General features: G+C 40.9%; 1 protein-coding gene across 1 annotated transcript in view; it reads left to right on the top strand.

The window, feature by feature from the left end:
- The window catches only part of ZDHHC17 (zinc finger DHHC-type containing 17), a 58,460-nt gene that overhangs the window by 36,094 nt on the left and 1,166 nt on the right, over window positions 1-21,200 (top strand). Inside the window, exons 10-16 of the mRNA XM_018572904.1 lie at window positions 3,465-3,565; window positions 13,163-13,287; window positions 14,280-14,342; window positions 16,108-16,201; window positions 18,598-18,681; window positions 19,054-19,211; window positions 19,708-19,802. Of these exons, the coding sequence (XP_018428406.1) occupies window positions 3,465-3,565; window positions 13,163-13,287; window positions 14,280-14,342; window positions 16,108-16,201; window positions 18,598-18,681; window positions 19,054-19,211; window positions 19,708-19,802 (720 nt within the window). The remainder of the gene's footprint in view (window positions 1-3,464; window positions 3,566-13,162; window positions 13,288-14,279; window positions 14,343-16,107; window positions 16,202-18,597; window positions 18,682-19,053; window positions 19,212-19,707; window positions 19,803-21,200) is intronic.

Raw genomic sequence — 21,200 nt, 5'->3', positions numbered from 1 at the left:
GCACACAAATGTCCTATAGACTTGAATGGGACGCTGCTTCTGCTATATGGGTTCTTCTGTTTCAAGTTTATAGAACCTTGGTACGCGGTAAGCTATATAGTCATACTATATTGTAGAAGGGTAAAAAAGATAAGAAAGGAGATGAGCAAAGAAGAGAGCAGGACAAAACAGAATGAGAGGGGAAAAGGGATGGGTAAAGAGAATCGTTAATAAGAAAACAAGTTTACAGGTTACAGGAGAGTTTGAAGCCTAACTCCAGTGAAGGTTTAAGAACTGTGTTCATTTTTACTGGTGTCCTTATTGGGGAAATTTCCCCTGTTTTTAATTGTAACAGAAAGTAATGGGGTATACATAATGAAGTTGTCACTTTGACAACTATCAAGGTTGGAGTTTCCCCTCACTTGGGTAACGGCAAAAAGAAATTAGAAGGGGTTCTATCCCTTCTCCACTCTGCCCAAAAATTTGCCCCAGTTAGTGTTTTCCTTCAGTTGCTGTCTGGGTGACACAAAGGAGTGAAGGAAATCGGACAGCAATAAAACCATCACAGAAGTAGAAACTCCTCTCCACTCTATTCAATTTATGAATGGACAGGAACACTCGGAATAGAAGCTTCCTGTTCATTCATAAATCGAGGAGATAGTATCCATTTACTATGTCCACAATCGTGAATGAACAGGAAGTGATTTAGAGCACTTCCTGCTTATTCATAATTGGGGACAGAGTATATGAATACTATGTCCTCAGTTATTTACAGGGAAGAGCAGCGGGGATCTGAGGGTACAGAGACCGCAGCAGGGATCCAGCGGGAAGGAGAAAGCTGCAGAGCCAAGAAGGGGAATGGGGATTAGTGGAGCGCTTCACCATTGGGCACCGGCTGCAGCCGGGATTGGAGGGTACACAGAGCTGTTGAAACACTGGTTCCTGGTACAGAGGAGAGAAGCAGGGGACCCAGACCAACTAATCGGTAATGAGAATTGTTGACAACCATTCTCATTATCGATTTATCTTTCAATCAATTAGTTGGTTTCAGCCCTAGTATGTGTGCTTTTTATTGGGATATTTTAGAAGTAGCACTTTTGCAAGATTCTGTTGAGCACTTTTAGTACTATTTAGAAGTATTTACTTCATTAGATTGGTTGGGAAAGTGCTGTATGTTAACTGCTGGGGGAAAAAAATAATTTCAAAAGCAATGGAATGGAGTGGTTACCCCTAGCGACAAGACAATTCTTTTCATTTTTACTAACCTGCACTACAGACATAACAGCTAAGATTTGGTTGCTTGTTAAGAGAACCACCACCAATTTGCTTTTGTGCTCAGTGAAGTTTGCCTCCATTCAAATTAAAATTCTTAGGCATTATACAGTAATCCATGGGAAACTATATCAGTATCTGAAATGTTTTCATCTTTTTTTTTTTTTTTTTTTCCATGACATGCCATGTACACATCATAGTCTTGGTTACTTCTTCCAGAATTACACATAAAGATTAATCATTGTTTTGATGCATTCCAAAGTCTATCCCTTCTTTCTGTAGGTGCCTACACTGACATAACTGTATTTGTCTAGCATTTTCAATTAGCACAATGTAGAAAATTGTATTCTGCGCAATCCTGTTTGGAAAACAAATTGTTGCGAGTACAATCCTTAGGAGGGAGCACATTGTGATGCTGTTTGTGTAATGCCATCTGTGTGACTATTTATTTAGTACTGGTTCACTTGAGGCGACTGTTAACTCCTTGTGCGCTTTCACCAATCACTGCTTCTTACTCTTATGATTGCCTGGTTCACGTCTTATGCCACCGGATGTTCTATCCTTTCTGTAAACTGGAAAAAATATCACATACATGTTTATGATAAACATTACTTGGATCTTCCATGTGCTTAATATAGGGGAAACTGTTTTTTTTTTTTTTTAAATCTGTAATTTTTCCTTAATATATACAAAAATAAAACCCCCAGTGGTGAATAAATACCACTTAAAGAAAGCTCTATGTGTCCCCAAAAAAGGGTATAAAATTCATTTCAGTATAGCGCTGCATGACGGAATAAATGTCAGTCAAAGTACCGCAGCGCTGAATACTGAAAAATGGCCTGGATGGGAAGGGGGTTTAACACCGCGGATGTCAACTGGTTAAAAAGCAGGTGTAAACCACGTGTTGTGCAATTTAAGCAGAACTCAGCATTTGTTTTAATTGCATGCAATGTTTTCTTAGTGATAGTTAAGATTTTTTGCTCTTTCAGGGGCCACCATGATGCAGGCCACAGTCAGAAATTATTTAGAGCTGATCTGTTGGAAGTAAACGTATTTGTGTGACTGGATAGAATATACAGTAACTGGATTTCTTAGGCTGGCCCTACATTTAACTTATTATTAGCAGTACAACTATGAGTACAAAAACTGAAATTTGCTAATACCATGGTGCACTATTGTTCAATGGCACTCGGTTGTCTGATGGTTGCAAAAATGGCACTCGGTGTGTAAAAGGTTGCTGACCCCTGCACTAGATTGTTGGTTTGTTTATTTGCTGATCCGGCACAACATCTGTGTGTAGTCAACTTTAGGGGAATATATTTTGTTCATGTCCATCTGACACACAGATGGACAAGCCAGAGCTCACTGAGAAATATAGTTCTAGATGAGTATGTGTCAATGTTATTAGTACAAACGTTTATCACGTGAGTATCTATTTTAATACGTGCAACTGTAAAGCTTCCCATAAATGTTAGAAGGTGGCTGTGCATGTACAATCCAACCGGCCGTGGGGCAAAAAAATCTTCAGAGAGCTTTAAAAATGTGTATGTTCAGCCAAGCTGTTTATATGAATAGAGAGGGAAGAACAATGTAGGAGGCTGCCGCCACAAGCCTTTAGGCAGTCATCAAATAGTGGCAGTGTCCACCCACAGACAGGACATGTACCATCAGTTATTCACCTTGCCACAAATAGTTGGAAATATCAGACTCCAGTTCAGAGTTACTTGTGCTAAGCTTGAAAGGGTTTTTTTAAATATTCTTTTTAGGGATGTTCAGATTCCAGTGCCGATACTTGGCATTTTCACAAGAACTACCAGGGTAGCAGCAGTTGCAGCTGTGACTGGGCCCTGGCGCCCCACCACTGTCCTACAATCATTAGTCTGTATTTTTTTAGAAAAACTGTCGCATGACACTACAGAAAAAAAAAGGTTATCAGTAATTTTATCTGTGAGTACTTTGACAAGAATCAGTACTTGGTCTGGAAAAAAATGGTATCCGTGCATAATGTAAAAAACACCATACATTAAAACGGGAATGCACAAATCTCAAGAGCCCCACTCCTTTTTGAGGTTTTCTCTAGTCTTGGAGCTGAACAGTATCGGTACTTGTATCAAGTACGGTACTTGATATCTGAACATCCCTAGTTCTTTTAATATCAGTTGGTTTTATAAGAAATAAATTGTAATTGAGTCTTCCTTCTTTATGGTTTGCAGGTCTTTCTTTGATCACTCAATGCATAGTGCACTTCCTCTGGGGATTTACCTGGCAACCAAGTTCTGGATGTATGTCACATGGTTCTTCTGGTTTTGGAATGATATCCTTTACCGTGTATTTTCTATTTGCCGATTGCCATCATACCACAAGGGTCTGTTGCATGTCACTCTTGCTTTCACAATGTCTTATTTTGTTTTGTATAGTGCTCATATAAATGAATGCTAGTAAGAACATAGTTTGAATTCTTGTACATATTTGCATTTTAAGTAGGATGTTTTCCAACATTTATGAGGGTGAGAAACTAGGAATTTTGTTATCCTTTCCCTATTTCCTTGTCACAGTTGTCATTTTACTTTTGACTGATTTATGTGTAATATCTGAAAAAAGTTACATTTATGGTATGTTATATAGTATGTGGTATGGTTTCAAAGGTGACTCTGCATAGCACATTTTTTTTCATTAGTCAGATCTATCTGTTTTTTCTTACTTGTCCAGTTATAGTAAGCCTCCTGTATCCAAGTCCCTAAGGCTGGGTTCACACCAAGACAACAGCATTTTTACGCGTTTTTGATTCACATTTTTTGTGTGCTTTTTTTCATGATTTTTTGTGCCTTAATCAAGTTGGGTGTTTTTCTGAGCAGATTGTAGCTCATTGATGTTATTGAACAAACGTGCATAAAACGCAGGCACAAATGCTCAAACACACAAAACGTGCATTTTCTAGTGTTTTCCTATGAGTCAAAACGAGCTGTAATATGCTACTTTTGCATACTTTTTCCAGCGACAGGTGTTTTGCTTATTGCGACAAAACACTCAGATGTGAACAGGGCCATAGAAATTAATGGGATTTCTAGTGAAATCAATCAGTAAACTGCTAATGCTATCCAAAAAACTTGCTCAGGTCATCTTTCCATTCTGCAAGCATTTACACAGTGGAATCTTCATAATCTACGCCCATCAGCAGTATCAAAACAAATCCTTCTTTTCCTAAGCCCTCCTTCACACCTGAACGTTTTGTAGCGCGTTCTACGCTTCTACGCTCGACGAACGCTCTACAAAACGCTCAAAAATATAAATCGCATTGTATTCAATGGTCTCGTTCCCACCTTGGCGTATTTCCGCCCGTCCCTAACGTGCTACAAAACGGCCCACGCCTGAAAAGGTACATGTACTACTTTGGGCCGTTTTGTTGCGCGTTTCCTTTGGGATACAGCCAAGTAGCCTTCGGAAACGCGCGACGGTCGCGCAATTTTTTTTACCGCGGATCACGGTAAAAGAACGCGCGACAGACGCGCATATGCAATACGCCTAGGTGTGAACGAGACCTTAAAGTCTGCAGCCAAAGCCGACTAAACTGTGTTGATATTAGTGTTCAAATGTAACAGCTAACCCTTCTTGTCTATATCTGACCACTGATGTATGCGGAGAGCAGTGGCTGTAGCAGATATCTTTGACATGTGCTGGGGCTTACCGCCAGGGTTCACCCTTATGCTGGATAAAAGGTCAAATGGCAGTACCCAAGAATGGAATAACTGGGTCTCTGGGGACAGACTTGAGCAGTGTTTTGTTGACTGATTTTGCATTGATAATGTATTTATTTAGATAACGACCAACTCTGTCTAATATTTTAGATGGACTGACTACGGACAGACTGAACTTCTCCTCATTAACATACAAGGCGTTCAGGACTTTAACCCTTTGTTAGGATACAGTTCTGCTCATCTAGTTTTCAAGTGATAATGAAATTTGCCAGCACAGTACAGACAGTGTTAATTGAAACCAGACTACCCCCCCTGCCAGACAGTGAGAACTAAGGGATTTTTCAGTCCTGGAAATACTGTGTTTCCCGAAAGTAAGACCTACCCCGATAGTAAGACCTAGCTCTATCTTCAGTTATTTCTGTAGTATAAGACCTACCCCGAAAATAAGACCTAGTTCGGTGGTGGGTCTTATATTGCAGAAATCCGCTAGGTCTTACTTTCGGGGTAGCTGCACATTAACTGTGTAAAGACCGGCCGCAGCTCCCGCCCACACGTCCGATGGAACCGGCATAACATCACACCGGGACCGGCAACAGCACGCCGCCTTCTGGGATGTCCAGTCCTCCGCCAGCCAGGTAAGACATCCCCCGAAAATAAGACCTAGTGTCTTTTTTTCGTGCAAAAAAGAAAATAAGACACTGTCTTATTTTCGGGGAAACACGGTAACAGAAAGGGCATCTAAAAAAGCTAAGCTGCAACTTTTTTTTTTTTTTTAGTTATGCAATATGATTTGGGAACATGTAACCGATATCAAGTACAGTAGGTATTATCCCAGTTTGGCTGCGAAAGTGGAAATACACTTAACCGCTTGTAGCTGGTGTTGCCTTACAAGGTAGATTTGATTTCACTTGTTGGGTTAGGGAAGCAGTTTAGTACTGACACTTTGATACAGCCATTTTTTTTTGTATCTTTGAGATGGCAAAATAGTGGGGGTGTTTAAAAGTGGTCTATGGCCAAACCTTTTTTTAACCATAGTTCTATGTAGGGTCACAGAAGGACATTTACTATGTCCTCCTGTGACCCAAAGCTCCGCGTATAACGGGCTATTGTCGGGATCCACCCTGCCAGGTGATTGACAACTGGCACTGCCTCTCTGGAGGCAGAGCCAGCTATGCCTGCCCCCTCCCTGTCTGTCCCTCCAGTTAGCTCTGGAGGAACAGAGATTAGTCCATGAGTAGGCAGAGAGCAGCTCCGACAGTGTTATAGGTTTCCAAGTAGCTGCATCTGTCACTTTAGCTGGGCAGCTTGGTCTGCATGTATAAGATGGAGAGACGTTTTAGTTAATTCTTTCACTTTTATGTTCTGAATACAATAATTACAGTTCTTGACCACATACGCTTAGCAGATTATTTTATATGATCATGGGCCTTTAGGCCTCATTCACACGAAGGCGATCTAGCATTCCTGCGGCAGGAATGCTAAGTGTTCCCATTTAGATGCCACGGTGACAGCAGCCGCATCTGTAAGTGGCAGTCCGATACATAATGATACAATTGCATGCGGTTTGGAATAGAGGACTGTCGCTAATCATATAACATCACAAACGGACGGCCACTTACAGATGCCGCTGCTGTCATACGGTCATTAACCTCAGTGGGTGCAGCGGCCGCATTTGTAAGTGGCCGTCCGTATGTAATGGTATACCGTGTTTCCCCGAAAATAAGACACTGTCTTATATTTTTTTCCCCCAAAAAAAACACACTAGGTCTTATTTTCAGGGGACGTCTTTTAGTTTTTTAATGTGCAACAAAATGTACAACAACCCAAAGTTATCTGGTATCACTGCGCTTGTCACAGTAACCGGCGCTATAGAAGAAGTATCGGATAATGCGGCTCTGCTCCCTCCACCGCCGCAGCCTTGCTTTCGACAGCGCCGACTTCCTTTGCCATCAGGGACGATGGTACCAGCGGTGTATCAGTGGAGACATCAGACAGTGGACAGCGCGGTAAAGTATGGTACCATTTACCGGTACACATTACAGTACAGTACCATTACATTAAGCAGTGCCTTCAGGGGGACAGCAGTTGGTGAAGTATGGTACTGGAGTGCTCCCTGTCACTGCGCTGGCCGGAGGGAGTCCTCTGTCATCCCCTTAATACAGCATGATACCATCTCTCCTGCTCTTCAAGTTCCCCCTCACATGCTACCACCAAACTAGGTCTTATTTTCGGGGTAGGTCTTATATTACAGGAATCTTGAAAAATAGTGCTAGGTCTTACTTTCGGGGTAGGTCTTATTTTCGGGGAAACAGGGTATGATTAGCGACTATCCTCTATTCCAAATCGCATGTAACCGTATCATTAGGTATCGGACTGCTGCTTAAAGATGTGGCTGCTGTCACCGTATCGTTTACTTTAACGGGCACACTGGCCGCATTTGAACTGGACACCTGGGATTCCTACCACAGGAACCCTATATTGAGTGAATGGGCCCTTAATGTAGAAATCTGCAAGGAACTATTAACCGTGATTACCATGGTAGAAAACTTGTGATCCTGATAACAGTAAAAACCTGACAGAGGCTCAAGTCCTTCTCTGTACCCAACCGTAGATATGTGTTATAAACTGCAACTTTCCAGTCCATAGATGGAGTAGCTGCATTTGTTTTTCTTATTTTCAGCCCCTTTTTTTTTTTCCCCCCCTTATATTTTCACCTGGTGATCCTGCTCGTAACACACTTCATATCCTAGGGTGACCGCGCTCCCTGACTGTACTATATCTATGGAGGAGCAGTGTTGTCACCATAGACTGCTCTCCTGCTTTAGATTACAAACACCTCCTCATCGCCATTACACAGGGAGGAAGAGTTCTGTAGTTTACAGAAGATAGCTGGAAAAGCTGATAACATTGTTTAAAATATCAGTTCAGTACTTTTTTTGTAGTTGCAAAAAAATAAGTCTAAAAAGAAAACTAATACAGCCGCCATATCTAACTTAGACTGCAATCTATGATATTATTGTTCTTGGGTTTAGATATCCTTTAAATTGGTGTAATTGTAGCAAACCAACCAAAGATTCCTATTCTAAGTATCTGGTTTAGTAGATGAGCTCATTTGTATTAGATGGATTGAGTATCTGCATAGTATAAAAAGGAGCTGGTTTCTAAATTGATTGGAAGCTACGTTGTTCTACAAGCACACTTAATTTTTAGTTGTTGGATATCACACCCTCTGTTTTCTTCCCTGCAAACGTGTTTTTAGCTGAGCTAGGGTTGGATCATGCTGAGCACATTTATGTCTGGAGTATAGTCTGTAAAATGGCAATTTGTTCCAGAAGCCAGACTAGCTTTTCCTCCTGTTTTGTTCACTCTGCTTTCGCCCATTTCATGCTTTTCATCCTGCTGACTCATAACTTTTGCTTGAAAGGCATTTATGTTCTCATGTTACATCCATTTGTGTTCTGTTCAGATTTTTTTTTTTTTTTTTTAAAGCATTAAGTCATTACATAGTTAAATGATGAGATCTGTCTAGACTTGTGATGCATACATGTTGCAATGTTCACGGAATCATACATGACTGTTTTGTAGTATGTCCCTCCCCCTATGACCATGACCTCTCGCAAGCGTGACATGATTTATTTGAACTGTAATGCAGTCATTTTCCATTGTGTTTATGTGAAGGTTCCGTAGAGATGAGTGATGTGTGCTGAGCGCTCTAATAAAGCCTTTAATGGTATTCTGGAAAATGGAACGAATATACTTAGCTGTGACAAATGCAAAGTTTTATTGTGCTTCACACAGTTTTTTCATGGTGGAGGAAGTTACCATATGTTTTCCCTGCTTCATATGGGCTAGATTCAACATGGTATATACAGGCTGTGATCAGGCAGTTGGGCACCTTTGTGCTGCCAGGCGTGAACACAGCCTTTTCTGACATGCGGAAAACGGGTAAATGCCAGGCATGTTCACAGAAATATTCTTTGGGTTTTCTCATAAATATTACAGTTGGGGGAATAACATTTTGTGTATTTTACTGACTTCCATATTAGCAATATCTATATCCCTGATTAAATTAGAAGTTGTAGGGCAACAGCAAACCAAATAAATAAAACATAGTGCTCATTTTGTGTTGCTGGTCAATGCAGGCTTAACGCAAGAGCACATAGGAAGTGTTTGATATTGTGCCCTGATCAAACCTTTGCTGCCTTGAGGTGTGTTGCGCTGCACTGTGTAGCAATTCAGCATATCAGCGTTGCATGTTACTGCAGTGCAGCGGTGCAGTGAGTTGAATGAAGTGTCATTTTGTGGCAGCTCAAAAAAGTGAAAAAACAAAACCGTGCAATGGGTTGAAACAGCGCATAGCACCACCTCTACATAACACACACTTTTTTGCTGAACAAGTACTAAAAGCAGAATTCTGGGTAAAAATTGTATTAATCCTTGCAGTGGGGCTACCCTCCACCCTGCAAGCTTTAAGTGCTCATTTTTACCTAGGGTCAAAAATAAGAAGTTATACTCAGCGGCTCAGAGCCAGCTTGCTCCTAGACCAGTCCCTGGAACCACTCCACCGCTGCAGGTCTAAGGTTCCTGAGTCCATCATGTTCTATACACTGCGTATAGGATAGGAGAATGCTGAGGGACATACCATCGCTGCAGTGGAGTAGGAGGCAGGCAGAAAGGAGCCCTGTCACAGTTGGCCGGCTTAGCAGATCGGGTAAGTATAACTTTGTAATTTTTGACTCTAGGCATAAATTGGCTCTTAATCTTTGTAGTGTGGGGGTAGCACCACTGCAAGTGTAATAACATTTTGGCCCAGAGTTGTTCTTTAAACCCAGATATAAAAACATGGAGGGTTTGATTATAGCCAAGGCTGTATACTTGTTAGATTAGATCAATTGTTAGATGGTAAGTCTCAAAGTGTGAAATGACTGGGGCAGAATCTAAAGGTGCCCATACACCTTACGATTATCGGACGATTTTCATATGCGATCGACTTTTCGTCTGATAATCGTATGTGTGCATTGCAGTGTCCGACCGACATTACTGTACAATCGTATGGAAGTGTTTGATATTGTGCCCTGATCAAACCTTTGCTGCCTTGAGGTGTGTTGCGCTGCACTGTGTAGCAATTCAGCATATCAGCGTTGCATGTTACTGCAGTGCAGCGGTGCAGTGAGTTGAATGAAGTGTCATTTTGTGGCAGCTCAAAAAAGTGAAAAAACAAAACCGTGCAATGGGTTGAAACAGCGCATAGCACCACCTCTACATAACACACACTTTTTTGCTGAACAAGTACTAAAAGCAGAATTCTGGGTAAAAATTGTATTAATCCTTGCAGTGGGGCTACCCTCCACCCTGCAAGCTTTAAGTGCTCATTTTTACCTAGGGTCAAAAATAAGAAGTTATACTCAGCGGCTCAGAGCCAGCTTGCTCCTAGACCAGTCCCTGGAACCACTCCACCGCTGCAGGTCTAAGGTTCCTGAGTCCATCATGTTCTATACACTGCGTATAGGATAGGAGAATGCTGAGGGACATACCATCGCTGCAGTGGAGTAGGAGGCAGGCAGAAAGGAGCCCTGTCACAGTTGGCCGGCTTAGCAGATCGGGTAAGTATAACTTTGTAATTTTTGACTCTAGGCATAAATTGGCTCTTAATCTTTGTAGTGTGGGGGTAGCACCACTGCAAGTGTAATAACATTTTGGCCCAGAGTTGTTCTTTAAACCCAGATATAAAAACATGGAGGGTTTGATTATAGCCAAGGCTGTATACTTGTTAGATTAGATCAATTGTTAGATGGTAAGTCTCAAAGTGTGAAATGACTGGGGCAGAATCTAAAGGTGCCCATACACCTTACGATTATCGGACGATTTTCATATGCGATCGACTTTTCGTCTGATAATCGTATGTGTGCATTGCAGTGTCCGACCGACATTACTGTACAATCGTACGACTTTTGATGGTCAAGCATGTTTGAAAACTTTGCTCGATCGTACGATTGTCGTAAGGTTGCTGGCGTTTCCGTCCGTCAAAAGTCGTACGATCTACACTGCACATGCGCGAACGAAAATACGACAAATCAATTACCGCATTTCGTCCAGGTGCTTTTCGTTAATTACGGCTAAATTAATCTTGCGATCATCGGGGCAGGATGGGGCTGCCGTACGAAAATCGTACGACTATTCGATCATCGGACGAAAAGTTTCGTCCGATAATCGTAAGGTGTATGGGCACCTTAACATACCTGAACAAAACATCTGATGTGTGAGAGGTGGCTCTTTTTGGATGATTGTGAACGACAGTGAGCTATAGAGGATACAAAGTCAAATTGCCTGTCCACAGTACACTATAGTAGCTTGGTACAACAACTTTTGTCCAAATTATATGGTCATTCACTGAATATTGACATAACCTTTGTGCCTGGTGACTGAGTAGTTTGTAAGTGCTGGAGAAACAAACACGCTGTTATACCTTTGCTCCCTGCTATTTGCACCAGCATGGGCTTTTATCTGCTTTAATCTGAAATGATGCATCCTGGTCAGAATGTACCAGCCCTGTGGAGGAGTCTTAACCATGGAAGTGTTTTTTTTGTGAGGTTTTGTTGTTTTGTTGTTTTCCACCTTTTATAAAGATGTGCAGTGATGAGAAAAACCATACTGCTAGTAATCTCTTCTCCCCCCCCCTCTTAACCTATATGATATGACCGGAATTAATGGCTGCTATGTTTACTTTCAGATTTCTTTCAGTTAATTGTGTGTTTTTGAGTTTAATAATAGTAAAAGAAAATACTTTTTTTAAAATTTTGCCTTCCATGTATGTGTACCCTTCTATAGTATGCATTCACTTAAAGGAGAACTTGGACCTAAGGGCAAATAAACATGCCCCTTACCTTTTTTAGTCTATTAGCAGTATTCATTATTTCCAAAGAAGGGCAGGCACAGAGGACGAGGAGGTAGGGAGAGAGCTGCGGGGACAGAGCTGCTGCGCATGCCCATATATTCGTGGACGTGCAGCAGCTCTTCAGAAGTGCTGTCAGTCAAACTGACAAGATCAGTGGGGAGGATCCCGACAGTATTGTCGGGATCTCCCCTCATTGCGGCGCTTAGCCCCGCCATCATCCTAAGGAAGCTATTACAGGCTTAGGGTGCATTGTCGCTTATAGGAGTAAATTGCAATATTTACTCCTTTAGTCTAAGGAATACAAAATTGGAGATAACCTTGGACCACATAGTTCTCCTTTAATCAAAATGGACTTATCTTGTCCTTTTCCCCCATATTATTGGAAGTCGCCACTGGAGGACAAAGCCTACTTTCCAGTTTTCTATATCCCGTTCATATTACGTTTAGGGGCATATTCAAAAAGCAGTCAATGGGACTTTATTGAAACATTCAGTGGTGGTGAATCAATCACTGTCATTTAAAAGCTATGCACTTTGAAGATTCACCTAATGTTTGGTGAACAGATTCAACACTTTATAAATATACATCATAGTGTACACTGAACTGCTCGCTTCCGGTAAAAGGACATAAGTACCGGTACCCTATTAAATCGGAACTATAATCTCCTATCCTTTACAGCTAAGAAAGGTGCCATATTAGCCTCCTTTTGAATTGCTGTTGCCATGGTGCTGCATATGTGATTTAGCTATGACACCAATCATTTGAGCGCTTGAAAGTTTGGTTGAGAGCTGAAATAAGCACACTGGCAACCTTGACTGTTGTCACGCCTTAAAAATAACTTTTAGGAGACATTTAATTGGTGTGTAAAGTTAGTCTTTAACATTATATCTAACTCGTGGCAGCATCTGCAGGCTGTTTTATGTTTGCCAGTAAAAAGTATTGTAAATCATAAAGACCTGTTTTTTATATTATGATACTCTGTCCCTTAACATCACATTAAATACAGTGGTTTCCTTGGGGTGCTTGTGATGTTCTCATGACTGGAAAATAGCCATTGAGCTAGCGTTTTGTTTTCAGTACTATTCATCATATGACAAAGTAACGTACGGGTCCAAAAATGTGTTTGCTGTGATTATCTTTTGATTCCTATCCATCTAGTATTGAAGTGGAAGAGTTCAGCAGGCAGTATAACTGGGCCTTCAGTAGAAGTTTATTTTCCTTGTAAGATATATAAGGCTACACACAGACTACATTCCTGGGTCATTGAAGTGTTTGTTTTTGCCTCCTATATTTCCCGACATTTCCTTAATTCTTAATGCACATTTAAACTTTGTGTACATTCATCTTCCCTTCCTGGCTAATAGTGTAGCCTTGTTCTACAATTTTGGCAAATCTTGGAAATCTGATCCTGGAATTATCAAAGCCACAGAGGAACAAAAGAAAAAGGTATGGCAGTGAAATGTCTTCAAAGATATCGCTGTATGAAACGTTTATATATCTGTGCTGGCCGTTCTTGCTTGTCTGATGTACACAAGATTTTCCAATAATCAATGCCTAGCGCAGCTTTTAAAGAGAACAGTGGGCAAACTTTTTTTTTTTTTCCCGCTATAATTCTTTTTTTGGGTCAATGGAACATTTACTAATGTACTCCTGTGACCCAAAGTCCGCTATATTCTGTGACCCAAAGTCTATATTGTGACAGCACAGAGCCGTGCTGCAGCCAGGAAGGATCCCAACAATATTGTCCGGATTCACCCCGCTGCCTGATTGACAACTGGCTCTGCCTCTCTAGACGGTGACCACTCTCTGCAGGGAGAAGCCATGAGCTGAGCAATCAGTGGTTTGTGATCTCTCTGTTCTCTTTCCGTTGGGAAGAGTAAATCAGTGTGATCCGGAGTAAATTTTTCTTTTTTTCCTCCCAAAAGTTCTCCTTTTAAGCTGCATAAATTGAAAAGTGAAAGTTTTATTTTGAATCCATGATGCTTGATGTTTACAATTCTGCAGTATGGTGAACTGAAGAAATGTATCCTCTTATGTTCATATCAGAAACATTTTAATACTCATGGCAAAAATCATCCGTGAACTGTTATGACCAGGCTGTTTTTTTTTGTTGTTTTTTAATAAAAGTTTTTTTTTTTGCGTGTTATAGTTTGTCCTTAATTCAGGAGCTCCACATATCTCCGTTGGTGAACTGCCACATGACCAAAGGTCTAGTCATTGGCCATGTGATTCTCTGCGTTTGTTTTCAGTATAGGTCATGTGTTTATATCTGCTTTTATTGCTCTGTCTTTCATGCTGCAACTTATTTTTCAGTGAGCTGTAGACTGATGCATCTTTCAGCATCTTGATAATTTATGGAAGAAATCTATTCTGTTTTTACATGTCAGTGTTGTGTAATGTTTTTATTAAATTAATGTGCTGTATTCTGTCATTTCCAGACAATAGTAGAGCTTGCTGAAACTGGCAGTCTGGATCTAAGCATATTCTGCAGTACTTGTTTGGTAGGTTTCCCCATTATGGTTTATGTTGTTCATGCATATGTATGACATGAGCAGAAAGCAACATAAAATGAATCCACGTGTTATAGCTTGGCGACCAGGTCATATTTTATAAATTTGTTTATTGCAAAATAAAAGGTAAACTATTTTATTTGGTTTATATCGCCAAACTTTGTTGGGTAACATGGTATGCTGACAGACTAAAGGAGTTTTCCACATTAAGTTAACAGTGTAACACTAGCTAATATCCTAGATTGAACACTTCAGTGCTGTTCTCAAATGAAGAACCAGTGAGAAGAAAAATAGTGATTCCACGACAGGTTGGGAGGATGAAGGGATACTGGCACACAATGGGGTTTCAGACAGGTCATCTACATTAATCCTCTGCACACTGGTATACATAATAATTTACCACTATTAAATGTTGGATTAAGAACAGGGAGAGGAATTATCAAAACGAGCAGACAGAATCTTGAGCAGTTGCCAGTGGTAACCAATCAACTTCTCTATTCAGTTGGTTCAGTTAAGCTTTGAAAATGAAAGATAGAAGGTGATTGTACAGAAGCCATGTACAGCTTCTCCAAATTCTGTCTGCTCCAGTTTTGATAAATTCCCCCTAGGGATTCTTAGTTCAGCTATACTACATGTTCAAGGGTCATCTTTTTGGGTCAGAGAGCAAGTTAGGGACCTGCCCTGGTTCTGTAGCTCTTTTTGAGCTGCATGGTTTTGCTTTATATGTCCCTTGTAGTGCACTTGCCTTTCAAGGCTCTCCTTGCCATGCTGACAATTTGATAATAACCTACATTTACATAAACAGGGCTCCGTTGACCTTTGCTGTGCAGCCTGCCTGGCACGACGCAAGCTCTTCTTTAAAACCTCACAACAAAGTCCAAATCCCATTCGCACTAGCACGGTCTCAAAACCACAAGGTATATGTGGTGCCCAGGTGACCACACGGATGGCGCCGTGCAAAACACTAATAGTAAATAAAAGTAATTCACCGGCACACACTTGAAGGGTTTTTAAAGTATTGCTATGTTTATTCAATACCCAATGTCACATACTGTCATACAGTGCTAATGTTTCGGGTCCGCACTAGGATCCTTCATCAGAGCGACAGTGACAATACTTTAAAAACCCTTCAAGCGTGTGCCGGTGAATTACTTTTATTTACTTCTTTAAAACCTTTCCAGTCAGCTAGCACGTGCCTCCCACCCCCTTGGGTGGCAGAAACGCTTTCTTTTAGCTTCTGGCTATCATCATGGTAATGGTCTTAGTGACATGAATGGAGTGCACGACTTGGGTGCCCACTAGCCAACTTGGAACATTGTGAAGAGTCTGTACATTGATGAATAAACCACGTTGGGAAGATCACTGGAACTCTGTAGCTTAGATAAGTATATTATTAGCAAGGAAAGGTCTGACTGTATGTGCTTTTGTTTGTACATATAAATAGTAGTTGTACCAGTAAAGCAGGCCCAGAGGGAAATCAGTTTGATGCACTATGCCAGATTGAGCATACCGGTGACCCAGAAATCCCTGTATTTCAAAAATTGTTATAGGTTTGTTCATGTGTAAAGCATATGTGCATAGAATTATTTGAAAGTGTCAGTTGTGGCAAGTAGTCATTCCCCTCTAGCACCTAATATAATACACATACAAGTTGTAATTCAGTCAAATCTAAATTCCTGTGCTGCATTTTGATAACATTATTTTTTTCACTACATTTATTTGCCCTTTTAAGTATGTCATTTAAATTGGTTTACAGATAAGGAAGCCAGTGAGGTCTAAGCATTGCGGCATTTGTAATCGCTGTATAGCAAAATTTGACCACCATTGTCCTTGGGTCGGTAACTGTGTAGGTAAGTAAAAGGAATGTTTACATACTCTTTACAGCGATGATTGCCTGGATAGATACTGTATATTTTAATGTTCTACTGAGCAGTTTGGTGGTAGCCAAAGATCTTCCTCGCCTGGCTTTTTGTTCCTGTGAGTTTTGCATTCCCATACATGCTTAAAAGAACTATGGGGTAAGTGGTTTTCCCCATAGTTCTCAAGGGTCACTGGAGGACATATAGTAACCTACCCCCATGACCCAAAACTCAGTATATAGCGAGCTACAGCTCATGGTATACTGAGGCAGCCAGGATGTATACCGGCAATGCTGTTGAGATCCACCAAGCTGCGTCAATGGCAGTGGGCTCTGCCTATCTAGAGGCAGAGCCAGCTGTACCCACACCCTCCCCCGTCCGTTCCGCCAGTCAAAACTGGAGGATCAGAGTGGGGAGGGGGGGAATCCCTGTGGGGAGCGCTGACTGACGGTCTCCGCTCTCTGCAGGGAGATGATCAAGAATGGTATGCACTCCTCTCGCTTCCCGATCTATTGAGCCGGCGTGTGACAGTTTCATTGTCGCACGTCGGCTCGAACTATGAGGGTGAGTGCTTTTTACTCGCCTCATAGTTCTCCTTTATCCTGTTTGAAGCCGGTCAAATGCACCAGTCAATGAATTGTAAAGAATCTCTCAAGTCTCTCAAGCTGATGCCATTGATACAATCTTGAAGCCTGCGGACACAGGCCCTAACAGAACTCTTCACGGATTCCTCCGAATTAAAGTGAAGCAAAAGATATTTTAACATTTACACTTCATTGGTATTGAATGGGATGGCACATGAGGATAATAAAGTTTGTATATGGAATTTGTTATCTATGTTCAATACATATTGATATTGCTATCACATGCTCTTGTGTCCTGTGAGCAATTATCTGACTTTACTTGTTTCCATGGAGGAACTGTAGAGGCATTGAATGCTATATATACAAAGGGACCCCCAGGATAATCAGTATGTTGGGAACTGATTTGCTATGTTCCACTGTATTGTCCAGTAAAAAAAAAAAAATACTCCAATATCAAACATTTTCTGTTAAAGGGACTGCTTTAGCCTCTGTATTAGGCAAGACAAGAGCTTTCACCATAGTAGTAGATTTATAATCTTCTCGTTCTCTGTTACCGCACCAGAGTCTAGGGAAGGAAGAAGAGTAATTGTCACTTTTAAAAGCAAGGACAACTGAGGACACACACTAGTACCATTTACATTTCTCAGCCCCTACCTGAGCTCTTCATTTCCTCTGAATATTTAATTATCGTGAACCTCTAATTTAATAGAGTCGAACATTTTCAGTCTTGCAGCTCAGTTGTGTCGTACGGAGATGCATAAAAATGATAAACGTAATAAATAGAAAAAAAAACCTGCCATTTTCCTTCTCGTATCTGATGCATGCTTAGCAGTTTTCCAGTTTAATATCATATTTTCTAAAGTCTAAACCATTCCTGGAAATGGAAAAGGCTGGTAGCTGAAATTAAAAAAAAAAGGAGTGAGGGTAATTAAGCAGGCAGCTTAAAGTCCTGCTAGTTCTTGTACTAGGGCATCACTGTGATCCCTCCAGATATGCTTGTTCTTGCTCATCCTTCCTTTTGACGCCATGAGCACGCACATTAAAGTGTTTTTGGTAATCCTTTTTTTTTTTTTTTTGCGCTTACTGCCAGTATTGAAAAGTTCATGGTTTTTATCAGCCATAAGTAATAAAAAATAAAATGGCAGGTTCTTGGTAGAGTGGACAGTGCCAGAAATTAAAAAAACATAAAGAAGAACTATGGGGTTAGGGCTTTTCCCCATAGTTCTCCTAAGGGTAACAGGAGGACACAAACTAGTGTCCTCCAGTCACCCAAAGCTCAGTATACCGCGAGCTACAGCTCGCCGTATACTGAGACGCCGCAGCCGGAACGAATCCCGACAATTCTGTCTGGATCCAACCACCTGCGTGAGTGACAGCTGGCTCTACCTATCTAGAGGCAGAGCCAGCTGTCCCCTCCCCCGTCCGTTCCGCCAGTCAGCGCTGGAGGATCGGCGAGGGGGGGGGGATTCCTGCAGGGAGCAGGAATAGATCGAGAAGTGAGCGAGCGACGGTATGTGTTCGCTCACTTCCCAATTTACTGAGCCGACCTGTGACAGTTTCATTGTCACAGGTCGGCTCAGATTTTGAGGCTGAGTAAAAATCACTTGCCTCATAATTCTCCTTTTTTAAAGGTTGCATTTGCAGTGTAATTGATTTTCCTGCATGAGCAAAATGTGCCAGAAAGTGCATCTCTTAGTTTACATTATTTAATATGTTGGATAGTCTATTTTAGGGATTTTTATCACCTTTTTGTTTTGTGATACAAAGCTTGAGCTGCTAACAGTCTTTTTCCGTGTTTTCTAGGTGCAGGAAACCATCGCTATTTCATGGGATACTTATTTTTCCTTCTCTGCATGATCTGCTGGATGATCTATGGCTGTATTTCCTGTAAGCATTTTTTCTGTGTTCTGGGGTAACAATGATATGCAGTACAAATGGATTGAGGGATTGAAATTTTTCAATACTACTTTACATATACATATTGATATTGCTATCAAAAATGTGTTTTCATACATTCAGTGTACCTTCCAGATAACTAATGCAGATGAATTGGGTATTTCTGTGTTTTCAGTACAATCTGTTAAGATGTTATATAATGTATTTAGCCAATATAGACAGATTGTATTTTGAATATCCTTGGTTAATCCCATCTGTAAAGCTGCACCGCAAACTTGACATCAGTTGTGCTGTTGATTTTAGTTCCCTAGATATGATCATCTACGTTTGTTTGATGATTTACAGCATGTCTTGTTTCCTTAGATTGGGGAATACACTGTGAAACAACGTACAGCAAGGACGGCTTCTGGACATATGTTACCCAAATTGCTACCTGCTCCCCATGGATGTTCTGGATGTTCCTTAACAGTGTGTTTCATTTAATGTGGGTGGCTGTGTTACTGATGTGTCAGATGTACCAGGTAATATACACTTTTGTGAGTCTCTTGCTCTAATTAAGTTAACACTTTTTTATAATAGGTTGCTGTATAGTTTTAATACATTTCCCTATTCTTAGTTTCTGTTTGTTCTCTTTAGAGAGATTTATATTTCAATAAATATCATTGTTCGTGGAATACTTATTTAATATAATAGTCCTGGTAAGCCTCCATGGAGACTTATCCAAATAGCGATTTACCCTTATAAACTAAATATGCTACTGGAGTCCATTCTGTGACATATGTTTAAATACCAGTTCTACCCAAAAATATGACACCTGTCCAATGGTAAAATAAATCCAGTCCCGGCCAACTGCTACAGGCATTATGACGTCAGATGATGAGGTCATCCACGTAAGGAGTCTAGCATTAACAGAGTGAAGGTTGTTAAAAGAAGTCAGAGCTGCTGTGTATTATATGATTGCTGTTGGAATATGCTACGACTGTATAGAGCTTAAAGGTATTTTGGTCCCTTCTGCAGATATCTTGCTTAGGCATTACAACAAACGAACGGATGAACGCCAGGAGATATAAACACTTCAAAGTCACAACCACATCCATCGAAAGCCCTTTCAAGTAAGATATTTGCCTTTTGTTCTCGGCATAATCACAGGAAAAGGAAACGCATGATCTGTCACTAGATAATTTCTGTATCCCAGTTTGTGCAGTTGGGACTTATCCATTAAAGCTGAACTCCAGGCAAATGTTTAAATATGCATTTGAAATACTGATCTGTTTTACCTATCGAAGAATTTTAATCCCTGCTCCCAACCTGCAATTGGGCAACAAATGATCGGCGGCAGCACATCAGTCCCGTCTCTTTACTCCCAGCATTTTTCTGATCACAACATTGCTCGCAGCTAAACCCAATTGGTTCAAAGTATTGGTTGTCTCTTTTCTAGCCTTGGGGCTGCTGTACAGGAGACTTCTATCAATAATGATTCAGTACATATAATAATTCATTTCATGAATTTTTTTTTTGTTTGTCGAAGACATATTTGCATTAAATTATGCTTTTATTTATGCCTGGAGTTTAGCTTTTAAAGGAAATATATATATTGGTTTGTATTATATCGGTGCAGTAGCGGAAAACCGCCTTTTAATGAAAATGTAGTACTGTATGTACAGATGTTGATATCTCTCTAATAGAGAGGTAGCTTGTGAAATGTGCAAGCTGTATAAAAACGGCACAGACAAAATAATAGCTAAGGCAGGAATAGGGAGGTTGATGTTAAAAATGGGTTCATTCAAAAAAAATATCACTTTCCAGGTTGCTATAACAATGGTCAGGATGAGATCGCAGAACAATGCCTGTGATGTGCCCCAACTGAGCTGCAGCCCTGTAACTTTGTATCAGTTTCCCAACATTACATTGAATGAGCAATGCAGATGGCTGTTCTGTGATAATTTATTTGTAGGAGCCATTTTGGCTGGCTGCTGCTAGCAGACTGCGACCTTGGCTGTCAAGTAGGTGCTAGCAGGAACACACGTTGCAAGGGAAATCATTGAACACTTATATAAACATCCTGATGGTTTAAGTAATGTCCTTTAGGACAGAACATCGTAGAAGGGGCTTTTCACGTCAATGCCCTAGTTCCTGAAACTTGCTTATCCCAGTTTGTGCAGGCAAAGCAGCCTCTAGTAACCCATGCAAGGAAGCTAAACTGTGCTAGAGCTGTTCAGACAAGCAGGTGGGCTATACAGGGACGAGTTTGTATCGTTCTGACGGCTGGCCTTAGACTTCAAATTGTGGTTGGCTAATACAAAATGATCTTGCCTCGCAAGACTAGATTTATGCTCAGTTGGCCGAAATGTCTGTGGTGCACTGAGCCTGCACATAGGTTTAATGATGACTGCCTGACGCCGGCTACACCTGTAGTACCAGAAGTACATGTCATTGCAGTTTGTCTCAGCATATAGGTGGAACAGGGGTGTTGTAGGAAGTCCTATGATGCCATGCCTCCTTCATCCAAA

Source organism: Nanorana parkeri, unplaced genomic scaffold, assembly GCF_000935625.1.
Source record: "Nanorana parkeri isolate BGI_ZX_2015 unplaced genomic scaffold, ASM93562v1 scaffold45, whole genome shotgun sequence".
Taxonomy (NCBI): Eukaryota; Metazoa; Chordata; class Amphibia; order Anura; family Dicroglossidae; genus Nanorana; species Nanorana parkeri.
The sequence above is the reverse complement of the archived record's forward strand: the minus strand, read 5'-3'. Positions and strand labels throughout refer to the sequence as shown.